Source organism: Stegostoma tigrinum, chromosome 1, assembly GCF_030684315.1.
Source record: "Stegostoma tigrinum isolate sSteTig4 chromosome 1, sSteTig4.hap1, whole genome shotgun sequence".
NCBI lineage: Eukaryota > Metazoa > Chordata > Chondrichthyes > Orectolobiformes > Stegostomatidae > Stegostoma > Stegostoma tigrinum.
Genome location: NC_081354.1, coordinates 120,141,525 through 120,165,924, shown reverse-complemented (window position 1 = coordinate 120,165,924; position 24,400 = coordinate 120,141,525). Strand labels below are relative to the sequence as shown.

Genomic DNA, 24,400 nt, shown 5'->3' with positions numbered 1-24,400 from the left:
AAATTATGTCCTGTGGAATCAAGTGTAAAGAAAAGCAATGTTCCCTGTACTGTAGCCTGCAGAATTTCTGTCTTTTGTCTTTCTTCAGTCTTTTGTCTTTGTCACTTGGTCAAATTTGTATCCATGCTGTCGCCATTCCTTTTATCCCATGGGCTTCAACTTTGGCGAGTGTGTTATGTTCTTTATCAAAAGTCTTTTGAAATTCAAGCATACCATAGCAATCACATGTACTCGGGACAACCCTTCCTATTATCTCCTTAAAAAAAGACTCAGTCAGATTAGTTAAATGTAGTGTCTTTTAACGAATCCACAACTAATCTACGCTGTCCAAGTGACTTGTTTCGGCCTAGATTAATTTCTAGAAGCTGTGACACCAATTTGAATTGATTTTCCACAGTTGCTGAGTTTATCTTTGGCCCCATTTTTTTTTTGAACACGACTGTAACATTTGCAGTACTCCTGTCCTCTGGACGTAAGAACCTCATAATTTGTGACTGTTGGACAATTACAGGGGCCAAGTCGTCTTGATTGCAAACCCCTAGGTCCTCATACCTGCCTCACCTAAGGTACTATCACTGTACTTACAGAAGAATGGAATGTTGTTGCAAGTACCTCCAAAATTGCCTCCCTCAGTATCTTTTTGGATGCATCCCTCTGGTTCTGGTAGTATATGAACTTTAAGAATGTCTGGTCTTTCCACTGCCTTCTCTTTTTATCCATTTTTAGCCCATCTAGTGTCTGAATTACCACGTTTATTGCCATGACTTTGACAGTACCTTCTCATCCATCTACAAACTTCACATTTGGGGAATGGGACCAGTCTGGAACCAGTTTTTAACTATTTTCCTGTGCCTATAGAAAACATTGGGATTTTCTTTCATGTGAATGCTTGTCTTGAGGGGTTCATAGAATGCATCTGTGATAACTTCCTTGAACAATATGTAATGGAACGTTTGAAGGAACAAGCTATCCTAGATCTAGTCCTGTGTCATGAGACAGGAATAATTAATGATCTCATAGTTAGGGATCCTCTCGGAAAGAGCGATCACAGTATGGTTGAGTTGAAAATATAGATGGAACGTGAGAAGGTTAAATCCAGTACCTATATCCTGTGCTTAAACAAAGGAGACTATGAAGGAATGAGGATGGAGTTAGCTAAGGTAGAATGGGAGCAAAAACTTTATGGTGGGTCAATTGAGGAACAGTGGAGGTCTTTCAGAACAATTTTCACACTGTTCGTCAGAAATATATTCCAGTGATAAGGGAAGAACTGTAGGAAAAGAGAGAGCCAGCCATGAACGTCTAAGGAAATAAAAGAAAGTATCTGATTTGGAAAAAAAACAGACAAAAAAGCAGAGAGTATTGGGAAAATAGTAGACTGGGAAATCTTTAAAGTCCAACAGAAAGCCACAAAAAAGTTATAAACAAAAGTAAGATAGATTATGAGAGTAAACTAGCTCAGAGTATAAAACCAGGCGGGGTGAAAGATATAGGACAGATGTCAGAGGTAGTTTCTTTACTCGGAGAGTAGTAAGGGAATGGAACGCTTTGCCTGCAACGGTTGTAGATTCGCCAACTTTAGGTACATTTAAGTTGTCATTGGACAAGCATATGGACGTACATGGAATAGTGTAGGTTAGATGGGCTTGAGATCGGTATGACAGGTCAGTACAACATCGAGGGCCGAAGTGCCTGTACTGTGCTGTAATGCTCTATGTTCTATAAGAGTGGCAAAGGTAAACATTGGTCCTTTAGAGGATGAGAAGGCCATTTTAATAACTGTGAATGAAGAAATAGCTGAGACATTAAACAGTTACATTGTGTTGGTCTTCACGATAGAAGACATGAATAACATGCCGAAAACTAATGGCATGAAGGTTTTTGCAGGTGAGCACCAAGGAACTATCATTATCGCTAATAAGGAGGCAGTGCTGGGCAAGCTAATGGGGCTAAAGGTAGACAAGTCTCCTGGCCCTGAAGAAATGCATCCCAGGGTACTAAAAGAGGTGATGGGGGAAATGGCAAATGCACTAGTAATTATTTATCAAACTACATGGGACTCTGGGGTGGTTCTTGCAGATTGGCGTCACATTGGCCCTTTTCCACTGTTTTAAAAAAGGAAGTAGACAAAAAGCAGGTAACAATAGGCTAGTTAGATTAATTTTAGTAGTGGGGAAAATGCTTGAATCTATCATTAAGGAAGAAATAACAAGACATCTGGATATAAATTGTCCCATTGAGAGCATGGGTTCATGAGGAACAAAAACAAAGTTGCTGGAAAAGCTCAGCAGATCTGGCAGCATCTGTGGAGGAGAAAAAAAAAGAGTTAACGTTTCGGGTCCAGTGATCCTCCTTCAAGATCCGCAGTTCTTTAGGCTCTTATGGGTTTGTGAGGGTTAGGTCATGTTTAACTAATTTGGTGGAATTCTTTTGAGGACGTTACTTGGATGGTGGACAGTGAGGATTCTGTGGATGTGGTGTATCTGGATTTCCAGAAGGCAGTTGACAAGGTGCCACACCAAAGCCTGCCATATAAGATAAATTTGCATGGTATTACAGGTAATGTATTGGCATGGATAGAGAATTGGTTGACCAGCAGAAAGCAAAGAGTAGGGGTAAATGAGTGTTTTTCTGGTTGGCGGTCAGTGGCTAGTGGTGTGCCTCAGGGATCAGTGTTGGGACAGCAATTGTTTACAATTTACATAAATGATTTGGGGTTGGGGACTAAGTGTGGTGTGTCAAAATTTGCAGATGACTCTAAGGTGAGTGGTAGAGCAAAGTGTACAGAAGACACTGAAAGTCTGCAGAGGGATATAGATAGTCTAAGTGAGTGGGCTAAGGTCTGGCAGATGGAGTACAATGTTGATAAGTGTGAGGTCATCCATTTTGGTAGGAATAACGGAAAAATGGACAATGTTTTAAATGGTAAAAAATTGCAGCAGGCTGCTGTGCAAAGGGACTGGGTGTCCTTGTGCATGAATCGCTGAAGGTGGGATAGCAGGTGCAGCAGGTGATTAAAAAGGCAAATGGAATTTTGTCTGCCATTGCTAGAGGGATGGAGTTTAAAAACAGGGAGGCTGTGCTGCAGCTGTATCGGATCCTGGTGAGGCCACACCTGGAGTACTGTGTGCAGTTTTGGTCTCCTTACTTGAGAAGAGATATACTAGCACTGGAGGGGGTGCAGAGGAGATTCACTTGGTTGATTCCAGAGTTGAGAGGGTTTGATTATGAGGAGAGGCTGAGCAGATTGGGATTATACTCATTGGAATTCAGAAGAATGAGGGGAGATCTTATAGAAACATCTAAGATTATGAAGGGAATAGATAAGGTGGAGGCAGGGAGGTTTCCTTCGCTAGCAGGTGAAACTAGGACTAGAGGGCATTGCCTCAAAATAAAGGGAAGCAGATGTATTACTGAGGTCAGGAGACTTCTTCACCCAAAGGGTTGTGAATCTGTGGAATTCCCTGCCCAGAGAAGTGGCTGAAGCTACCTCGCTGAATGTTTTTAAGGGAAGGCTAGATAAATTTTTAAACAGTGAAGGAGTTAAGGGTTATGATGAGTGGTAAGTGGAGCTGAGTCTCAAAGGTCTTATTAAATGTTGGGGCAGGCTTGAGGGGCCAGATGGCTTACTCCTGCTCCTAGTTCTTATGTCTTGTCTCTTCTTTCTTAGCTTTTATTCCCTCCTGAAGCTATAAATTTCTGTTGCAGTTTTTCCTGCAGTCTGCTTCCAGTTTATCTTGGATAACAAAGTGTGGGGCTGGATGAACACAGCAGGCCAAGCAGCATCTTAGGAGCATAAAAGCTGACGTTTTGGGCCCAGACCCTTCATCTGAAAAGGGGTGTAGGGAGAGGTTCCTGAAATAAATAGGGAGAGAGGGTGAGGCGGACTGAAGATGGATAGAGGAGAAGATAGGTGGAGAGGAGAGCATGGCGGGGGGGGGGGGGGGGGTGTGTGGGGGGTGTTGGTTGGTAGTTAGGTAGGGAGGGGATAGGTCAGTCCGGGTATGATGGACGGGTCAAGGGGGCGGGATGAGGTTAGTAGGTAGGAAATGGAGGTGCGGCTTGGGGTGGGAGGAGGAGGATAGGTGAGAGGAAGAACAGGTTAGGGAGGTGGGGACGAGCTGGGCTGGTTTTGGGATACAGTGGAGGGAGGGGAGATTTTGAAGCTGGTGAAATCCACATTGATACCATTAGGCTGCAGGGTTCCCAAGCACTAAAGACATATATTTTTTTTTCAAACCCCACCCTTGTCTGCCTTCTGGAGAGACCACATCTGTGACTCCCTTGTACGCTCCACACTCCCCTCCAACCCCACCACACCTGGCACCTTCCCCTGCAACTGCAGGAAGTGCTACATTGCCCCCTCACCCCCATCCCAGGCCCCAAGATGACTTTCCACATCAAGCAGATGTTCACCTGCACATCCGCCAGTGTGGTATACTGCATCCGCTGTACCCGGCGTGGCCACCTCTACATTGGGGAAACTAAGCAGAGGCTTGGGTACCGCTTTGCAGAACGCCTATGCTCAGTTCGCAGCAAACAACTGCACCTCCCAATCGCGAACCATTTCAAGTCCCCCTCCCATTCCTTAGATGACATGTCCATTCTGGGCCTCCTGCAGTGCCATAATGATGCCACCTGTAGGTTGCAGGAACAGCAACTCATATTCCGCTTGGGAATTGTGGATTTTACCAGCTTCAAATCACCCCTCTCCCCACTGCATCCCAAAACCAGCCCAGCTCATCCCCGCCTGCCTAACCTGCCCTTCCTCTCACCCATCCCCTCCTCCCACCTCAAGCCGCACCTCCATTTCTTACCTACTAACCTCATCCCGCCCCCTTGACCTGTCTGTCCTCCCCTATTGGCTTATCCCCTCCCTACCTCCCCACCTATACTCTCCTCTCCACCTGTCTTCTCCTCTATCCATCTTCGACCCGCCTCCCCCTCTCTCCCTATTTATTTCAGAATCCTCTCTCCATCCCCCTCTCTGAAGGGTCTAGGCCCAAAACATCAGCTTTTGTGCTCCTGAGATGTTGCTTGGCCTGTTGTGTTCATCCAGCCCCACACTTTGTTATCTTGGATTCTCCAGCATCTGCAGTTTCCGTTATCTCTGATCCAATTTGTCTTGAGCAGGTCTGTTCTCTGCTGCACCAAAATTAGTCCAATTTGAATTAGATACTTATATTTTAGATTATTCTTTGTCCTTTTCCCAAAGTTAGCCTAATCTCTACAATGCTGTGTTCAGAAAGAACATTTAAATGGGAATTAAGTAATAAACCGTGAAGTGTATGACACGACAAAGATTATACAGTTTTGGGCATCCAATTGTAGAAAAAATGTAGAGATCATAGATTATTTAGAGTCCCAAAGATCATGTCTGGCTTTGAGAGTTACCGGTTAAGAAGAGAAGCTAGTGCTTTTTAAAGCATCTTTATTGAAGCATGAATAAGTAATTAGAAGTTTAAAAACTATGAAGTGAATAGTGCTTTCCTCTTTAGTTAGCTTATCAATAAATAGAGCCCTTTATAAACTAGTGAAGAGAATTGTAAAATCGTAATCTGAAATATTACCTAAAACTGGGAGAAGGGCAAGCAAATCTTTTGTTTATACATAAAAGATAATATGAGCACTGACATCAATAAGTTATTCATGCAAATTATAATTTAATTCTCCTATTCAAAAGTGAGTAATCACAAAAGCTACAATTCAGTATATTTATTTAGGTATTATATTCTAATTTTGCATTCTGTGTTTTAATATGTCTACCCATTGAAATTTCAGACTATGGGTGGTGACTTCACAGGAAAAAATCAAGATTGTTCTAAAGGAATATATGCACTTGCAGGTGAGATTTTTGTAAATAACTTTCCAAAATATGATTAATTTCAAAAAGCAGCCTTAATCCAACGTTTGGGTGGTAACTTTGTCTTGTACATCCCTCAAATTTTCATCAACTTTGTTACAGCTCGCGATGTTTTTCTCATGCTGAAGAAGCCAAATTACAGAAAAATAGAACTCCAAGTGTTTGCAACATTCTTTGAAATTTACAGTGGTAAGGTAAGAGAGACATTTTTTAAAAATTCATTTGAGAACTTTTACATTAAATTAAATAATTTCTGACTGGGTATAAAAATTTTGAATGTTATTCTCATTTACAAAGCAGGAGAGTCCTTTTGCAACTCAAACCTTACATGTAAATGTAAATTATAAATTCATCTTACAGTTAACCAAATACCATTTCATATCTTTAAAAAGTCAACAGAATGACTTCCTGCTCTGATTGTACTTTGTACTTTGACTCCAACCGCTTTCATTTGTAAGGCATTTCAGGACACGTCAGAGATAAGCACATGCATATGGCTGTGAAGCTGGGAAAGGGCGAGTACATGTTTGCACAGAGAAATGGACTTTGAGAATTTTGAGAAAGCGTGTTGAGGATGGAATCCTACTGAGCATGGCCTGGGCAACAGAGAGCTGTGATGTCAGTGTTGGATAATAAGGAAGGGAGATGTACATGAGCCTAATATCTGAGTTGAAAAGCTATGGTAGGGCATTGAGGTGGAAGGACTTTTCAAGATGATTTGAAACTTAGAAGTATTGGCAAATTGGGAACCAATGATGATTAAGATAAGAAACATGTGGGATTTAGTGTAAGACAGAATACATGTGACATTGGAAGGAATGAAAGGGGGAGGAAGACCTCGGGGGTTGCTCTGACCTGAGAACAGGACCAGTGATGGAGGCACTCAATCTCCAACCAAGTCCCCAACCCGTTCTCTTTCTTGCATGAAGCCTGAGCAAGTAAATCTGTCTCCTGATCCTTGTCTCTGATTACATCCTGCAGGCTTGAAATAATTGACTACACAAGGGCCTTAATTAGAGTGAAGGCAGGCAACAGACTCCAGGTTTCTGCTAGATCTGTTTTTAATAGCCATAGAAAGCACTTTGGCTAAAGCACCACCAAAATTCTTGATTTTACTTCAAATACAGCCGTAGGATCATTGTTAAATTTCTTACAGGTTAGGGGCTGATAAGTGTTCAAAAAGCCAGATGATAAGTTTACAGTTATCTTTTTGTACAAATGTGAGTTGTGGACCTGTTAAATTCTGCCTCTTTTGTATTGAAGATGATCAGCCCTTGTTTCCTCAATAAATATTTCTACATTAGTTCTCTCTTTACCTTTCATTCCCAAAATAAATTCAATGGCAAAAGATGCTGGTGATTCCTGTTGCCCCATCCGGTGTTAGAAGTTGACTTTGAAATGTCAAACAATATTGGCCTGCACTTTGCAGAGAGCGCTGAAGCAATCTGCAAAGATTGAGTGGCCTCTGTGGTATGGATTTCCTCTTCGTCTTGTTAATTTGGATCTGGTGTCAAAATAGAGGAAAGTTTCAGGTGTTCAGCAGTGGAAATCTAATCAACAAGGCAAGCAGCCAGTCACTTTGAAGTCTTTTTCTCACACAGCAAATCAAAAAGTAAAAACAATTGTTTATCCTTCAATTGTAATTGTATTTTAAGGTGAACAAAATTAACATTTGGCACATACATAGAATATAACCTTTTTTATTTGAAAAGTTCCTGAGTGGAATTTTTTATTATGAGGAATTGCAACATTTCACCAATAATAAAATTTTATTTTAAGACTAGAAATGTTTAGTAATAGTACATTATAAAGCCAGTAAAAGTTTAATAACCCAGTTACATGGAGTTCAGCAAGTTAATTCTTTAATCAAAAGTTTTTACTGTGACCCTAAATAATAAGGGGAAGTTCTAATCAGTTCAGTGATTTCCAATCAATGATGTTCTTAAGTGAGGGGATTCACCTGCAAGTGAGAGATTTCCACTGTGTGGAAAAGTGTAGAATCGCCGTGAGCAACTCTGAATTTCTGAATTTAACAGCATGTGTGGATTCCAGAAGTTGCAATCTCCGAGGAATAATGACAATAAACACACACTGTATAGTCATCATTCTTATTGCACAATCAAGATGATTAAACTTGCTATCGATGAGAAGACAGTATTTTTCAACTATCACCCAGACCAGAAGTAGAAGGCTCCACTGCAGACCTGCACATTGTTTTGCACTTAAGTTATCAGCAATATTCTGAGAGTACTGCAGCATTAGAATATTTGAACCTCTAATCTTTTGTGGTGGATGTTGAAGACCCCATGGCTATATTTGAAGGAGATCACGAGGTATTTTACTGGTGCCTTGGCCAAGGTCCTTTTCCTTAATTTTAAATATAAATCAATTATTAGTTTCCTAACTCTGTGTGCAATGAATGAACAATATGTTTGGTTACAAGGCTCTAAGGGTCATTTGTAACCATGGGTTTGGGTGCTTCTGTGCTGTTGTGCATGATCTAAGGCCCATGTCCTGTGGTCAGGATTTTGAATCATAACCAACAACGTAGTCAATGAATTGTGAGTAGTGATACCACAGTAAATTTGTCATTTATGTCAAGAGGGTTGGAATATAAAAGCAGCGATGTGCTTCTGATGCTTTATAAAGCTCTAGTTAGGCCCCATTTAGAATACTGTGTCCAATTTTGGGCCCCACACCTCAGGAAGGACATGCTAGCCCTGGAGCGTGTCCAGCGGAGATTCACACGGATGATGACACATATGATGAAAGGCTAAGGATCCTGGGATTGTACTCATTAGAGTTTAGAAGTTTGAGGGGAGATCTAATAGAAACGTACAAGATAATGTATGGCTTAGAAAAGGTGGACGCTGGGAAGTTGTTTCCGTTAGGTGGGGAGACTAGGACCCGTGGGCATAGCCTTACAATTAGAGGGAGTCAATTTAAAACGGAAATGAGGAGACATTTCTTCAGCCAAAGAGTGGTGGGCTTGTGGAATTCATTGCCACAGAGTGCAATGGAGGCTGGGACGTTGGATGCCTTCAAGGCAGAGATCGACAAATTCTTGATCTCACTAGGAATCAAGGGTCATGGGGAGAGTGCAGGGAAGTGGAGTTGAAATGCCCATCAGCCATGATTTAAATGGTGGAGTGGACTTGATGGGCTGAATGGCCTTACTTCCACTCCTATGTCTTATGGTCCTATAGATTGTCACTGGAGGTTCTATGGGTACTTAAGTATAGAATCGTTCCAGAAGACGGACTGTGTTTTCTTTGAAATGGAGGTAGTTTTTTTCCTTAGTTATATTGCTTACCCAAATTGAAACTACGCTTTTCGCCACAACTGAAGATGATAGCACAAAACAACAGGGTGTAGAGAAGTGAGCAGAGGACTTGTCCTTGGAAAGGTCACTACTTATTTGCTTCCACAGCAGCACTGCAAACTATTTAATTGTACAGGACCACTTTTAGGACAATGCAAAATAATTTGCAGATGCTAAATAAATTAGCTAGTAGAATCTATTTAGCATTTTGTGACAAGAATATTGTATGCTAAACAAGCTTAGTAAAAAGCCAAAGTAGTGTTTATATTTTTCAGAGCCAAAGATATTGGGCATAAACTTTATAAGGGCAATTAATTTCAAATGTGTATATATCAGATGCTCTTTCATTTTTTTTATGTGCTGAAATGAAACACAGTTTTGCCTTAGTTTCATTTCAAAATATGGACGTAACTGCTTATGGATTTCTTTTATCTCAATGGTTTTCAGAAATAGAGGAAATGTAATGGAATCTGAAAATAGATGTTATGCTTATGCTCCAATACTCTAGTTTTGTTTCTGAGATACAAATCCCTCTCGTTAAAATGGCCACAGACACCATAGTAGTTGCATTCGAGGAGAGATTGCTTAATTTCTTTAGTCAAATTAGTCTGTCACTGACAAAATATGATACGAGAGTAGAGAAAATGGTACCTGCAGGGGTACCCACATGAGCCCGAGCTAAGCCTGCCTCTTCATAGGTTACGTGGAACAGTCCCTCTTCCGCACCTACACAGGCCCCAAACCCCACCTCTTCCTCCGTTACATTGATAACTGTATCGGCGCCGCCTCTTGCTCCCAAGAGGAGCTCAAACAGTTCATCCACTTCACCAACACCTTCCACCCCAACCTCCAGTTCACCTGGGCCATCTCCAACACATCCCTCACCTTCCTGGACCTCTCTGTCTCCATCTCGGGTAACCAGCGAGAAACCGATGTCCATTTCCAGCCCACCGACTCCCACAGCTACCTAGAATACATCCACCCTCCTGCAAAAATTCCATCCCCTATTCCCAATTCCTTCGCCTCCGCCGCATCTGCTCCCAGGATGAGGCATTCCACTCCCTCACATCCCAGATGTCCACGTTCTTCCAGGATCGTAACTCCCCTCCTGCAGTGGTTGAGAATGCTCTTGACTGCGTCTCCCGCATTTCCCGCAACACATCCCTCACACCCCGCATCATCCTCCGACACCTCCGCCATCTACAATCCGACCCCACCACCCAAGGTATTTTTCCATCCCCACCTTTGTCTGCCTTCCGGAGAGACCACTCTCTCCGTGATTCCCTTGTCCGCTCCACACTCCCCTCCAACCCCAGCACACTCGGCACCTTCCCCTGCAACTGCTGGAAGTGCTCCACTTGCCCCCACATCTCCTCCCTCACCCCCATCCCAGGCCCCAAGATGACTCTCCATATTAAGCAGATGTTCACCTGCACATCTGCCAATGTGGTATACAGTATCCACTGTACCCGGTGTGGCTTCCTCTACAATGGGGAAACCAAGCGGAGGCTTGGGGACCGCTTTGCAGAACACCTATGCTCGGTTCGCAATAAACAACTGCACCTCCCAGTCGTGAACCATTTTAGCTCCCCCTCCCATTCCTTAGGTGACATGTCCATCATGGGCCTCCTGTAGTGCCACAATGATGCCACCCGAAGGTTGCAGGAACAGGAACTCATATTCCGCTTGGGAACCCTGCAGCCCAATGGTATCAATGTGGACCCCTCAAGCCTCAAAATCTCCCCATCCCCCCCCCGCATCCCAAAACCAGCCCAGCTCGCCCCCGCCTCCCAAATCTGTTCTTCCTCTCACCTATCCCCCCCTCCCACCTCAAGCCGCACCTCCATTTCCTACCTACTAACCTCATTCTCTCTCCCCCCCCCCCCCCCCCCCCCCCCCCGACCTGCCCATCCTCCCTGGACTGGCCTATCCTCTCCCTACCTCCCCACCTATACTTTCCTCTCCACCTATCTTCTCTCCATCTTCGGTCCGCCTCCCCCTCTCTCCCTATTTATTTCAGAACCCTCTCCCTGTCCCCCTCTCTGATGAAGGGTCTAGGCCCGAAACGTCAGCTTTTGTGCTCCTGAGATCCTGCTTGGCCTGCTTCACACTTTGTTGCCTTGGATTCTCCAGCATATGCAGTCCCCATTATCTCAAATAAAATGGTATGACTGGTTTAAAAATAATTTATAATACATTGGCATTTAGCCTTCTTCCATTCAGCCTTCTCTGGCAATCGGATTCATTGTGGCTTACAATAGCTGTCTCAAGAGTAATTGGGAATAAGCAACAACTGCTGTCCTTGGCGCTGATGCTTACAATGCATAAATGGGAGGAAAGAGCCTGAGATTTAGGCCAAATTAAGTGTTGATTTGTGAACAGAAAATGTCAGTCGTGCAGGAATGGGCTGGTAATGAAGATGCTGTTATGTCTGTAGTGCCAAAGTATCTTAAAAGGATAGCTACTCCTTTGTGATTTTCCACATTTTTTGGATTACACTTCTTCTGGCAGACACCTCAGTGGATGAAGTATGCCTGTGTTCAAAGAATGATGAAGCCCCATACATTACAAATTTTCTTCACTCTCGTGAGTAATTAACTAAATGTTGAACACACTTTCTCCAGATCTTTTATTTGTATCTTCCAAGATTTGGTTTGAAAAGTGAACCACTCTCTTCATTAGAAGCATTTTTTTGATTATAATGTTTTGGTTTAAAGTATTTTAATAAGGTGACTACTTGAATTTTTAACTGCTTCCTGAACTGTGCTTTGCACAGCAAATAACTGAAGTTTACTGTATTTTTCTGTCCAGGTATTTGACTTGCTTAACAGGAAAGCTAAGCTAAGGGTGCTGGAGGATGGAAAACAACAAGTTCAAGTGGTTGGACTTTCTGAACGTGATGTTAAATGCACAGAAGATGTTCTGAAACTAATTGAAGCTGGCAATAGTTGCAGGTAGGTTTGCCTTGGAAAAGTATTGTTTTTGTGTTTTGGAAATTTTGAACATTTCATAGAAGAAAGAGTTCAACATGTCACTGTTACATTACCTAACTTTGGTAAGCTGCTGGATGTTTAATCAATGCAAAATCTGTCTGAAATATTAAACATTAAATGAGCTTCTATATTATGTTCATAAATTATTAACTTGTTTTTTGATGGAGAAGCATGATATTAAGTTGCATCTGTGACTGCATTCAAGTAATATTACTAACTGGAAATTGCTACCTATAATTGGGAAAAGTGAGCAATTTCAGATCAGTCCAGCCATTGAGAAGAGAAAACCAGCTGTTGCTGTAATATGTATTGTACAAGTGAAGCATCACAGTTGAAATAACTTGGATGCTAATCCTATCCAAGATAGTAGGAATTGCAGATGCAGGAGAATTTGAGATACAAGCTGTAGAGCTGGATGAACGCAGCAGGCCAAGCAGCAACAGAGGAGCAGGAAGGATGACGTTTCGGGCCTAGACCCTTCTTCAGAAAAAGAAGTGGGTAGGCCCGAAACATCAGCCTTCCTGCTCCTCAGGTGCTGCTTGGCCTGCTGCTAATTCTTTCCAGCAGGTCCAGTTAATATGCAAAATACTTTACTTTAACTATATGAGTTTGTTTGACTAGGTAGAAAGAACTGCAGCATATGGACTTCATCCTTTATTACACATGCCCTAACTGCTTTAAATGCTTAGTTGTGGTGTGTTTGTACAAATGCATAGGTTCACAATTGTGTCAAAAATGGAAGGCAAATATTTTTACAAAAAAATCAAATGTTACTGTCCACTTAAAGTCTGTCAATGCCACCCACTTGAAGTGGCTTAAAAGTATTTGCATTTCACTAATTATTAACTTACGTTTTGATGGAGAAACATGATATTGAGCAGCATGTGTGATGGCATTCTGTATTGGCTGATCTGATTACTGTACACTTCCACTTATCCACAAAAATCTTTTACCACCCCCCCCCCCCCACCTTTTCCAGATCTTTATTCAACCTAAGCGTATTCTCCTATAGTGTTCTTGTATCCTTTTCACAACTTCCCTGACTAGTTTTGTGTCAACGGCAAATTTAGCAACTAAACTTTCAGCCCCTTTTAACCAAATCACTTATGAATTGTAAAAAGTTGAGATCGCTATGACCCAATATTGCTATATCTTTCTAGCCAAAAATACTTACTAATGCCTACTCTGTTCCGTATTAGTAAGCCAATCTTCTGTCTGTGCAAACTGTTACCCCTTACACCATTGTGAGATTTTGGGATTCATTTTAATTGTAAGACCTGAGCCCATTACAATCGTAGACCAAGTTGAAAGGGCCAGCCTAAAAGTATATTAGTCCTGATTCGTTATAAGACCTGTTGCAGGTACAAATGTATTTTCACAAGTTTTGCAGAAATTAAATTTATCACAACAAGTCTGAAATAAATAATATTTAATGAAAACACTGCTTTTCAGTTGATTCACTTTGGGATGCCAGGTTGTGACTAGTTCCTCCTTCAGTCCTATTGGCTGAAGTTCTTTTTCTGCCTCAGCCTTCTTTCTTGTGTACGATTCTCCGGGGATTATTACCTTTTGATAGCTTTTTGATAGATTATTACCTTTTGATTAGCTTTTTGAGGTTCGGCTTAACTTGGTGTCTTCATACTGGCTATGCAGGACCTCTTTCTCTTCCCCACCCGCCACCTTGTCTACCTGCCACACTTGCATCATACCCTCCCTGTCCAGTGACTAAATCAGTAGATCCTATCCAAACTTGCATCATACCCTCCCTGTCCAGTGACTAAATCAGTAGATCCTATCCAAAGGGATGTCGCTACTCGGAGGCAAAAGTGTGTCCAGGCAATTTTCCCCATTACTGATGTGTTGCAATGTCTGCAGTTCGGCTGCCAATTAGTAAATTCTTAGTATAGATGTGTTTGCTGTGGATCACACTGGCATCCGACATCTCCCAATATCTGCAATTGTAATGCAGCACTTGTCCTACCAGGCCCATGTTTTATTTAATTATTCAATGTCTTTTTATTTAAGATTAGGCTCCCTACAGTGTGGAAACAGGCCCTTTGGCCCCACAAGTCCACACCGCTGCTTGAAGCATCCCATCCAGACCTATTCCCCTATAGCCCACACACCCCTGGAATGCTATGGGCAATTTAGTACAGCCAATCCACCTAACCTGCACATCTTTGGATTGTGGGAGGAAACCGAAGCACCTGGAGGAAACCCACGCAGACGCGGGGAGAATGTGCAAACTCCACACAGACAGTTGCCTGAGGCTGGAATCGAACCCGGGTCCCTGGTGCTGTGAGGCTGCAGTGCTAACCACTGAGCCACCGTGCCGCCCCATAATGCTGGAAAGCTGTGCTTCACCAGAGAAAGCAAAGCTGTAAGAAGCTAAGACGCCCAGTGTGGGGCTCGAACCCACGACCCTGAGACTAAGAGTCTCATGCTCTACCGACTGAGCTAGCCGGGCTATATTTGTATAGTTTATTACTTTACCACCAGTTCATTTAATATTTTAACCTTGGGAATAATTTTGTCTTGCACTACTTTCAAAACTTCTCTGAGATGACTAGAGCCTTAAGAGTGGTCGCAACTTTACATTTTATAATTTCAGCACTTTTAATACATAACACGCTTTACCATAGAACCAGATCTTATGTAAAAAAGGTAGTATTCTCGAGCACGCACTTGATATTTATTGTAACTGTTTATCTTGGAGAATGCGTTACAAATTACCATGCTCACCAAATTGACTGTTTATATGTAGCCGTAGTAAGGTCGAGGTGCCGACATGTTGGAGAGAAGAAGTTAAATTTGACACTCATTTGGATCCTTTCAGTACTTTCTACTATATTGTAAAACATGACTTTTCTCTCTTCATTGGGATGCTGGAGCTTTGTTGACACCTGCTCTCACTTCTGAGCATTTGCTGTATTCAGAATATATGCAAGTGAATTATTTAATTCTCTTCCATGAGAAACAATGAATTCTTAGTTATTGACTCTGTTCAAGACATTAGTCAATAGATTTTTGGTTCATATAAGAAATAAGGGTCTCTGAGGATAATAGGGAAGGAATAATTGAGTTAGAAAGCCAATCATGTTGCTGAGTGGCAGAGTAGTGTTGAAAGATTGAATAACCACCGCCTGCTCCTATATCTTAAAAAAAATTATGCAGGAAAATAGGAGTTTTTTAAAAATTTACTTTTATTTATTTATAATAATATTTTCCTTTCTAGATTCAGATAAAACTACCAATTTTATAAATGTTAAAGATCCTTAATATTTGAAAGGCTAATTCATAAACAAAGTTGTGTTTTATTTATGTTCTAGAACATCTGGTCAGACATCTGCAAATGCTCACTCTTCAAGAAGCCATGCAGTGTTCCAGATTATTCTTCGTAGGAAAGGGAAAATGCATGGAAAATTTTCATTAATAGATCTGGCAGGAAATGAGAGAGGGGCAGACACCTCTAGTGCAGATCGTCAGACACGACTTGAAGGTGCTGAGATTAACAAGAGCCTTTTAGCACTCAAGGTAATTTGACACAACAATCTCTACGTAAAACAAAGTCATGTTTTTCAGTCAGAGCCAAGGATACTTGTTTTTTAAAAAGAGGTCCTTTTACATTGTTGATACTCCCAACAGGATAAAAATACCTTTTTGTAGTTCATACTGCTTCGATTGGAGGAAAATATTGTCACCACTAAGCTTTGAAGTTAGTATTAAGTAATGGTTACGCGAATGCTAACTGTAAGGACCTAGAAATATTTTTCCTCCGCTCACCTGGGCTAGAGAGAAGTAACTTTGAAATAATCAAATGGGGTCAGATCAGCGTTTTTTTTTCCAATGCTGCGGGTGACGAATTCTTTGTTTCTTTGTGCCGCCTGTATATGTGATATTTCATTTGGCAAAGACAATGGAGAGCCTTCCTGGCTGAGGCACAGCCATACCTGCATACAGTTTATTCCATAACTATTGGTATGGAACCTGCTGGATAGCTATTATAAATATCATTTGTTGCCACTAGTGAATTGGTTTATATTGGAGGGATTTGAGTATTTGACGATTACTTAAATGTTTTGAATATCGTTGTGACTTTAAAATGTGTGTAATTACAGGAGTGTATCCGTGCCTTGGGTCGAAACAAACCTCATACCCCATTCAGAGCAAGTAAACTTACCCAAGTGTTAAGAGATTCATTTATTGGAGAAAACTCCAGAACTTGCATGGTATGTAATATAGTGTCATACATTTTTAAGGATAGGTACTAAGAAACTCTCTCTTGGTCAAACATGAGAAAAATGATTTCCATAATATTGTCCAAAGAATTGTTTTCATTTAGTTTGTGTAAACTAATTGCGCCTGTCCCCTACTGCACTCCAGTTCTCCTCTCCCACTTTTCTCCCTCTTGGCAATGCTATTAGGTGATATGACAGGGTATGATTGTAGCTGTTGGCCCTCCATTTCCCATTTAAGTAGTTATTCTGCACATAGAAATTTGGACTACAGACTTTTGTAAAGAATATGCAGCAGAATCAATTCAAAAGTTGTTTGATGCCATTCCTGTTTCTAATCTAATTGGATAGGCAATGTTAACTTGGAAGCACAGAAGCCAATTGTACTATCCAACCACTGAATCTTGTTAACAATAGGTAACTTGTAAATAACTCTACAAGAGCTGGTACCTCATCACCAGATCACCCTGTATTAACATGTGGAGGGTCCTTGACAGTGATCCAGCTCTGACTCAACAGGATGTGTGACGCTCCTGTTCTTATTTGTCAGCCATGACTCTCCGATTGGGGCCATTAATTCGATCAGGAATCCAATCAGGGAACTCATATTCTATGAGCTGCTCTTGGCTGACTCCCAAAAAAATCACTAAATCCCTCCCTCTCAACTCCAAGGACGTTGGCTGGTTCGATGAATTCTTTTTAAAGCTCTTCCTGGGGCTTTTTAACTCTGGGTCAGGTTCCTTTTACTCTCCCTCTGACAGGCAGCACGTAACACTTGTCTGTTACGCCTGGTACGTCACAGAAGAAATTCATTCTCTTCAGGCATCGAAGCAGCAACATCTGCCATGTCCATATCAGATTCTGAGGTATCTTCAACGCTTGATGGAAAGGAAGAACCCATGGTTTCTGGAACAGTCAGAATGGGTGTCATGAAGCAGCATACATCTTGTTTCTGCGCTGCTCACAGGTTTGCCACTTTTATTTGGTCTAGATGTTCGTACAGGACCATCGCACCTGCCTGAACTTTGTACATCGCTGAATGTGAACTCACTTCAACCATGCTTGTTGCCCATGCAGGGCCTTTGCTGTGGTTCCTACACCAACTTCATCCCCTGAAGTAAACTGTCTCTCTTGCTTAGTGGAGTCTTGTATCTGGCATCAGCATTCTTGAAGTTATTTTATCAACCCATCCCCTCCCTACCCCAGGTCTGGGAAGATCAGATTTAACATGGTGTGGCGTCTTCTCCCCATTACAAACTCTATTTACATGAAGGGTGATCCTACAATCAAATAGGAATGGAGACAGTTTGGTATCTAGTTAAGCTGTAGGCTGTTTCTTTAAACCTGCCGTCAAATTTTGGACAGCTCGTTCTGCCAGACCATTGGATGATGGATATTATGGAGCTCTCCGTATGTGGAATGATGTTCAATTTTAGGAAATACTCAATTTCACTGCTAGTAAATGGTGGCTCTTTATCTGTGACCGACACTTCTATAAGGCCGTGTATCACAGAAGATGCAAGCAATTTTACTGTTGTCATTCCCATGTTTGATGAATGAACTCTGTGAACACCCAGCCATTAAAATGGGCAACCCACACTGACTAAGAACATTGAGCCCATGATAGGACATGCATAGTTGAAGTGTAACCGAGTTCAGGGTTTACCTGGCCATTCCTGCGTATGAGTGGGAGGTGTTAGCAGTAATTTTTGTCCTTGTTGGCATTCAGCACTGCTCCTCCAATGCAGTTATTTTGGTATCCGTTCTGGCCACCAGACATGAGTTCTTGTTAGCATCTTCATTTTGCAACCCCTGGATGACCCTGAAGTTTGACCAATATCTGGCAGCGACTTTTGATTTGGGACAAACACTCTTGCACCCCGTAGTAATATGCTATTCTCTACTGTGATCTGGTCTCTCTGGGTCCAAAAACCTTCTGAGGGAGGGTCACCAGAACTGAAACATTAACTCTGATTTTTCTTAACTGATTCTGCTAGAAGTGCTGAGCTTTTCCAGCAATTTGTGTTTTTGTTTCTGATTTACAGCATATGCGATTCTTTCAATTTTTGTTAAAATTTTAATTACGGTTCTTCCCATCATCACCATCTGTTCCAGTTTTGCCAGGAACGGATCTTTCTACATGCAAAGTCTGATACTATCAGCTGTGACTGGAAGTATATACACACAATTTAAAACCATTTCAGCCTGTTTCAGTAGCGGTACTACCAATAGTACATCTGCCTGTGAGAGGTAGTTTAATGCATCCTCATTTCCTACTTTGCCTCCCAGACAGTGTTCCAACTTATAGCTGGGGGAAAGGCAATTATGAGGCAATTAGGCAAGATTTAAAATGCATGGGATTGAGAAGGAAACTGCAGGGGCTGGGCACAATTGAAATGTGGAGCTTATTCAAGGAGCAGCTAATGCGTGTCCTTGATATGCATCTACCTTTCAGACAGGGAGGAAGTGATCGAGTGAGGGAACTGTGGTTTACTAAAGAAGTTGAAACTCTTGTCAAGAGGAAGAGGGAGGCTTATGTAAAGCTGAGGCGTGAAGGCTCAGTTAGGGTGCTTGAGAATTACGTTAGCCAGGAAGGCCCTAAAGAGAGAGCTAAGAAGAGCCAGGAGCGGACATGAGAAGTCTTTGACAGGTAGGATCAAGGAAACCCCTAAAGCTTTCTATAGGTATGTCAGGAACAAAAGAATGACGAGAGTAAGATTAGGGCTAGCCAAGGACAGCAGGGGGAAGTTGTGCGTGGAGTCAGAGATAGGAGAGGCGCTAAGTGAATATTTTTCGTCAGTATTCACCCAGGAAAAAGACAATGTTGTCGAGCATAATACTGAGATTCAGGCTATTAGACTAGATGGGATTGAGGCTCACAAGGAGGAAGTGTCAGCAATTCTGGAAGGTGCGAGAAAAGATAAGTCCCCTGGCCCAGATGGGATGTATCCTAGGATTCTCTGGGAAGCTAGGGAGGAGGTTGCAGAGCCTTTGGCTTTGATCCTAATGTCATCATTATGTTCAGGAATAGTGCCAGAAGACTGGAGGATAGCAAATGTTGTCCCCTTGTTCAAGAAGGGGAGGAGGGACAATCCTGGTAATTACAGACCAGTGAGCCTTACTTTGGTTGTGAGTAAAGTGTTGGAAAGGATTATAAGAGGATTTATAATCATCTAGAAAGGAATAATTTGATTAGGGATAGTCAACATGGTTTTGTGGAGCTTGTTCAAGGAACAGCTAATGAATGTCCTTGATGAGCATGTACCTTTTGGGCTCGGAGGAGGGGTAGGTCATGCCTCACAATCCTTATTGAGTTCTTTGAGAAGGTAACCAAACAGATGGATGAGGATAAAGCGTTTGATGTGGTGTATATGGATTTTAGTAAAGAGTTTGATAAGGTTTCCCATGGTAGGCTATTGAATAAAATACGGAGTCCTGGGATTGAGGGTGATTTGGTGGTTTGGATCAAAAATTGGCTAGTTGGAAGAAGACAGGGTGTTGGTTGATGGGAAATGTTCGTCCTGGAGTTCTGTTACAAGTGGTGTTTTGGGGCCACTGTTGTTTGTCATTTTTTTTATAAATGACCTGGATGAGGGCGTAGAAGGATGGGTTAGTAAATTTGCAGATGACACTAAAGTCGGTGGAGTTGTGGATAGTGCAGAAGGATGTTGCAGGTTACAGAGGGACATTGGTAAGCTGCAGAGATGGGCTGAGATGTGACAAATGGAGTTTAATGCAGAAAAGCGTGAAGTGATTCACTTTGGAAAGAATAACAGGAATACAGAGTACTGGTCTACTGGTATGATTCTTGGTAGTGTGGATGAGCAGAGAGATCTCGGTGTCCAATGTACATAGATCCCTAAAAGTTGCCACCCAGATTGATAGGGTTGTTAAGAAAGTGTACCATGTGTTAGGTTTTATTGGCAGAGGAATTGAGTTTTGGAGCCATGAGGTCTTGTTGCAGCTGTACAAAACTCTGGTGCGGCCACACTTGGAGTATTGCACACAGTTCTGGTCGCTGCATTATAGGAAGGATGTGGAAGCATTGGAGAGGGTGCAGGGGAGATTTACCAGTATGTTGCCTGGTATGGAGGGAAGGTTGTATGAGGAAAGGCTGAGGGACTTGAGGCTGTTTTCGTTAGAGAAAAGAAGGTTAAGAGGTGCCCTAATAGAGACATACAAGATGATCAGAGGATTAGATAGGGTGGATAGGGAGAGCCTTTTTCCTTGGATGGAGATGGCTAGCATGAGGGAACATAGCTTTAAATTGAGGGGTGATAGATATAGGACAGATGTCAGAGGTAGGTTCTTTACTCGAGAAGTAAGGGCGTGGAATGCCCTGCCTGCAACAATAGTAGACTCGCCAAGTTTAAGGTCATTTAAATGGTCATTGGATAAGCATATGGATAATAGTAGAATAGTGTAGGTTAGATGGGCGTCAGTTTGGTTCCACAGGTTGGTGCAACATCGAGGGCCTGTACTGTGCTGTAGTGTTCTATGTTCTATTGTAATTATGAGGGTGCAGAATTACAGCCTGCCACTGAATTTTGCCTGAAACTATGGGTGGCACTGCCTTGTCTTTTTTTTTAAAGTAGACCTAGCAGGGGTTTATGGTCTATTATTATTACTATTATTACTATTATTATTAGTATTGGTGGAACTTCCTGACTCTAAATATGACTGCCAAACGTTGCTTCTCTGTCAGGGCGTATTAATGCTCTTCATTAGCCGAAGTCCTGGATACTTGTGCTATTGGGCGTTCCTCTCCATTCGGCCACCTGTGAGGTAATACTAGCCCAGTGCTGTACAGGTGAGGTATCGCACATATTAAGACCATAAGACCTAGGAGTGGAAGTAAGGCCATTCGGCCCATCAAGTCCACCCTGCCATTTAAATCATGGCTGATGGGCATTTCAACTCCACTTCCCTGCACTCTCCCTTTAGCCCTTGATTCCTTGTGAGATCAAGAATTTGTCGATCTTTGCCTTGAATGCTGGATCTCACTTGGGATTATAGGGCGCCAACACCACAAAGGATGATATCTGTTTCTTCACCTCCCTGAAAGCTATGTTTTGGCTATGTGACTGTTTCCAAGGCTGGACTTTTTGAAAAAGAGTTGATGCAAAGGTGCCAGGATGGAGGCCAGGTTATGTATGAACTTACTGTAACAGTTCACCAGTCTATGGAAAGATCTAAGATTTGATACAGACTTGGGAGCTGCAGCACCTTTGATTGCCCTCACCTTATCTTCCAACGGGTATAACCCAGTCTTGTTGATTCTGTGTAGGCCAAAAGGTCACTTGAGGTGCCTGGAACCAACATTTATCCCTTCAAAGATGTGCGCCCACCTGGCAGAAAATCGAAGGACTATGCCCCAAGTTATCTAAGTGCTCCTTATTGGTCTTCCCTGTTATTAGCACATCATCTAGATAAATGGGGACCTGGGGTAGACATTGTAAAATGTTCTCCATCGTCAGCTGAAAAATGGCACAGGTTGATGATACACCAAATGGCAGTCTCGTGTATTAGTACAAACCTTGGTATGGGTATCAATTATAGCATACTTCTGGAAATCCTCTTGCAATGGCAATCGCAAGTATGCGTGACTAATATCCAGCTTAATGAAGGACAGTCCCCTTACCAGCTTTGCATATGAATTCTCTACACAAGGAATTGGGTATTTGTATAGGTGTGAAAAGTGGTTTATCGTTTGTTTAAGGTTCCCTGAAAGGTAAACCTACCTATCGGGTTTCACAATTGATACGACCAGTGTTGCCCATCCCACAAACTAGACTGATGTGAACTTTCCTTCACTTTCCAGCCTCCTGATTTTTGCCTGTACTTTTTCCCATAAGGGAAATGGCACTGGACGGGCCTCGTGGAATTGCTTCCTGGTCAACATACAAGGCAGCCTTGGATCCTCTGATAGTCCCTGGACTTTACTGAAAAATGTCAGGCATTCAATTAGGACTTCATTCAGGCACCCATTTTCTAATCCAGAAATGTTGAGCCAATCTAACTGAATCTTCCTCAACCCATTTTGCCCCATCAAGCTTGGGACCTAACCTTTTACTACAATTAGTGGTAACTGAACCAGCTGCTTCTTGTAAGAGACCGGAACAGAAGTTTTACACCTCTTAACTTATACTGAGGGCACTTTAATAATTTTCAGTCTTGAGGCCTTGTGTAAACTTAAAGTTTGGAGTCCAGCACAAACTTTGTTGAAGACCAGTTCTGTGGTCACTGAAATTGCCACGCCAACATTGATCCCCATTAGAACTGGGAAACTGTTTAACCAGACATTTATTTTGGTTCTGATTTGGATGTTGATGAGCAATTTAATTGTTCCAAACCAGATGTAGGTGAACTTCCCAATGTGTACGATCTTCTGGATACCGGCCCATGAGTTCCCTTGAGTTAGGTATATTGGGAGACTCTTTTGCAGCCTGAGTACACATACCGGCAACAACTATAACAGCTGGCTGGCCCGGATGCTGAAGAAAGTTTTAACTATTTGGCCAAGGCTTTGTTTTGTTTTGGGGTTTTGCTTTGGGCTGACCTAGACCCTCTGTTCACCATATGTCCTTAGTCAGGCTATGCAGCTGTCCTTCACTCAAACAGTGTTCCTGAAATTCGGTCAGAGTGCGAGGGTGTCTGTGTCCATTAGAATACCCTGCAACTCATATGCTCTACTTGGTGCGTTTTACAATGATAAAGCTATTTGTAGTATCTGTTTGAAGTCTGTTGGGCTTCAGCTAGTTGACGGCTTTGTTTGGTTACATCATTAATCCCACATATAAACCAGTGTTTCAGTATCCCACTAAGGATTAAACCAAAGCTACATGCCACTCCAGTTGTCTTTTAATCCAGTCAAAAATGCCAACATAGATTCCCATGTTTCTCAAATTGCTGAGTAAAATCAATAGCGTCTCAGAATTGGAGAAGGTTTTGAGTGTTAATATTCCTTCGCCAAATCCGCCGACTCTTTAGAATATTTTAGTATCTGGTGCCTCAGGGAATGTTAGGCTCCCAAAAACTGAAAAAGCTCTGGACCCACTTTTCATCTGCCCCAATGTCATTTGTTTGGAAAAAATAGTGTATTCTTTCCACGTACTGGGCCCCCAGTATTTGATGGCAGGATGGAACAAGTCAAGTTTGCCAAATAACGCATGATGCTGAAATGTTTACCCCAACTCAAAGACTACTATCGCGAGCGAATTTCTTCATGAGTGTGCTTTTTTTTCTCATCGCCACTGAAATAACTCCACAGAGGCTGGTATACCATTTCCAAGTCACCCTTTATTTACATGTGGAGAGTCCTCGACACTGATCCAGATCCCTCAGAGCCAGCTTTCAGAATGAACAGGATGTCTGACATTCCTGTTCTTATCTGTACGCCAGGACTCCCTGATTGGGGCTTTTAATGATCCAGTGAGGGAACTCATATTCTGACGTCTGCCTGGTTGACCTTGTTACAATCACTACACTTAACACGTGGTTGAGATTAAACGTTAGCCTTCCTAAAAATCAGTAGTCCATCTTTGTGTATTTACTAACTGAGCCATTGAAAGAAATTCCTTCTATTAGTTCTCCTTCCATTTTTAAAACTTTAGAAGATTCACTTATTGATTTCAAATTCTACTGAGCAACTAAAGTCTCTGCTTTTGCTCAGTATTACCACATTTTGACTGTGGATGCAATCTGGTTGTGAACATGAATAATTCTGCATTTATGGTCTGAAATTACAGTTTTTCAAAGAGGAGTTTACTAGTGGTTTTAACTTCATAATGAATCTTGACCTGCAAATTGGTGAAAATAGGCGATGCATTTGCATTGTTATGTAATCTTCTAAACTTGTGTGCATTTATAGATCGCCACCATCTCTCCAGGAATGGGTTCATGTGAGAATACACTAAACACTCTTAGATATGCAAACAGGTATGATTTTCAAAATGAAGTAAATGAAACAAAGTTGCCACCCCCATTT

The 24,400-nt window shown here is 42.0% G+C and overlaps 1 protein-coding gene and 1 non-coding gene across 4 annotated transcripts in view; one reads left to right on the top strand and one right to left on the bottom strand.

Annotated features, from left to right (window-relative positions):
• Positions 1-24,400, top strand: part of kif2a (kinesin family member 2a) — a 147,458-nt gene that overhangs the window by 97,677 nt on the left and 25,381 nt on the right. For all 3 annotated transcript variants that reach the window (XM_048535925.2, XM_048535916.2, XM_048535907.2), the window contains exons 11-16: positions 5,782-5,845; positions 5,966-6,057; positions 11,997-12,139; positions 15,508-15,712; positions 16,297-16,407; positions 24,284-24,351. In XM_048535925.2, the coding sequence (XP_048391882.1) occupies positions 5,782-5,845; positions 5,966-6,057; positions 11,997-12,139; positions 15,508-15,712; positions 16,297-16,407; positions 24,284-24,351 (683 nt within the window). The remainder of the gene's footprint in view (positions 1-5,781; positions 5,846-5,965; positions 6,058-11,996; positions 12,140-15,507; positions 15,713-16,296; positions 16,408-24,283; positions 24,352-24,400) is intronic.
• On the bottom strand, positions 14,573-14,645 carry trnak-cuu (transfer RNA lysine (anticodon CUU)). The gene has a single exon. It is a non-coding gene; the product is annotated as a tRNA-Lys (tRNA).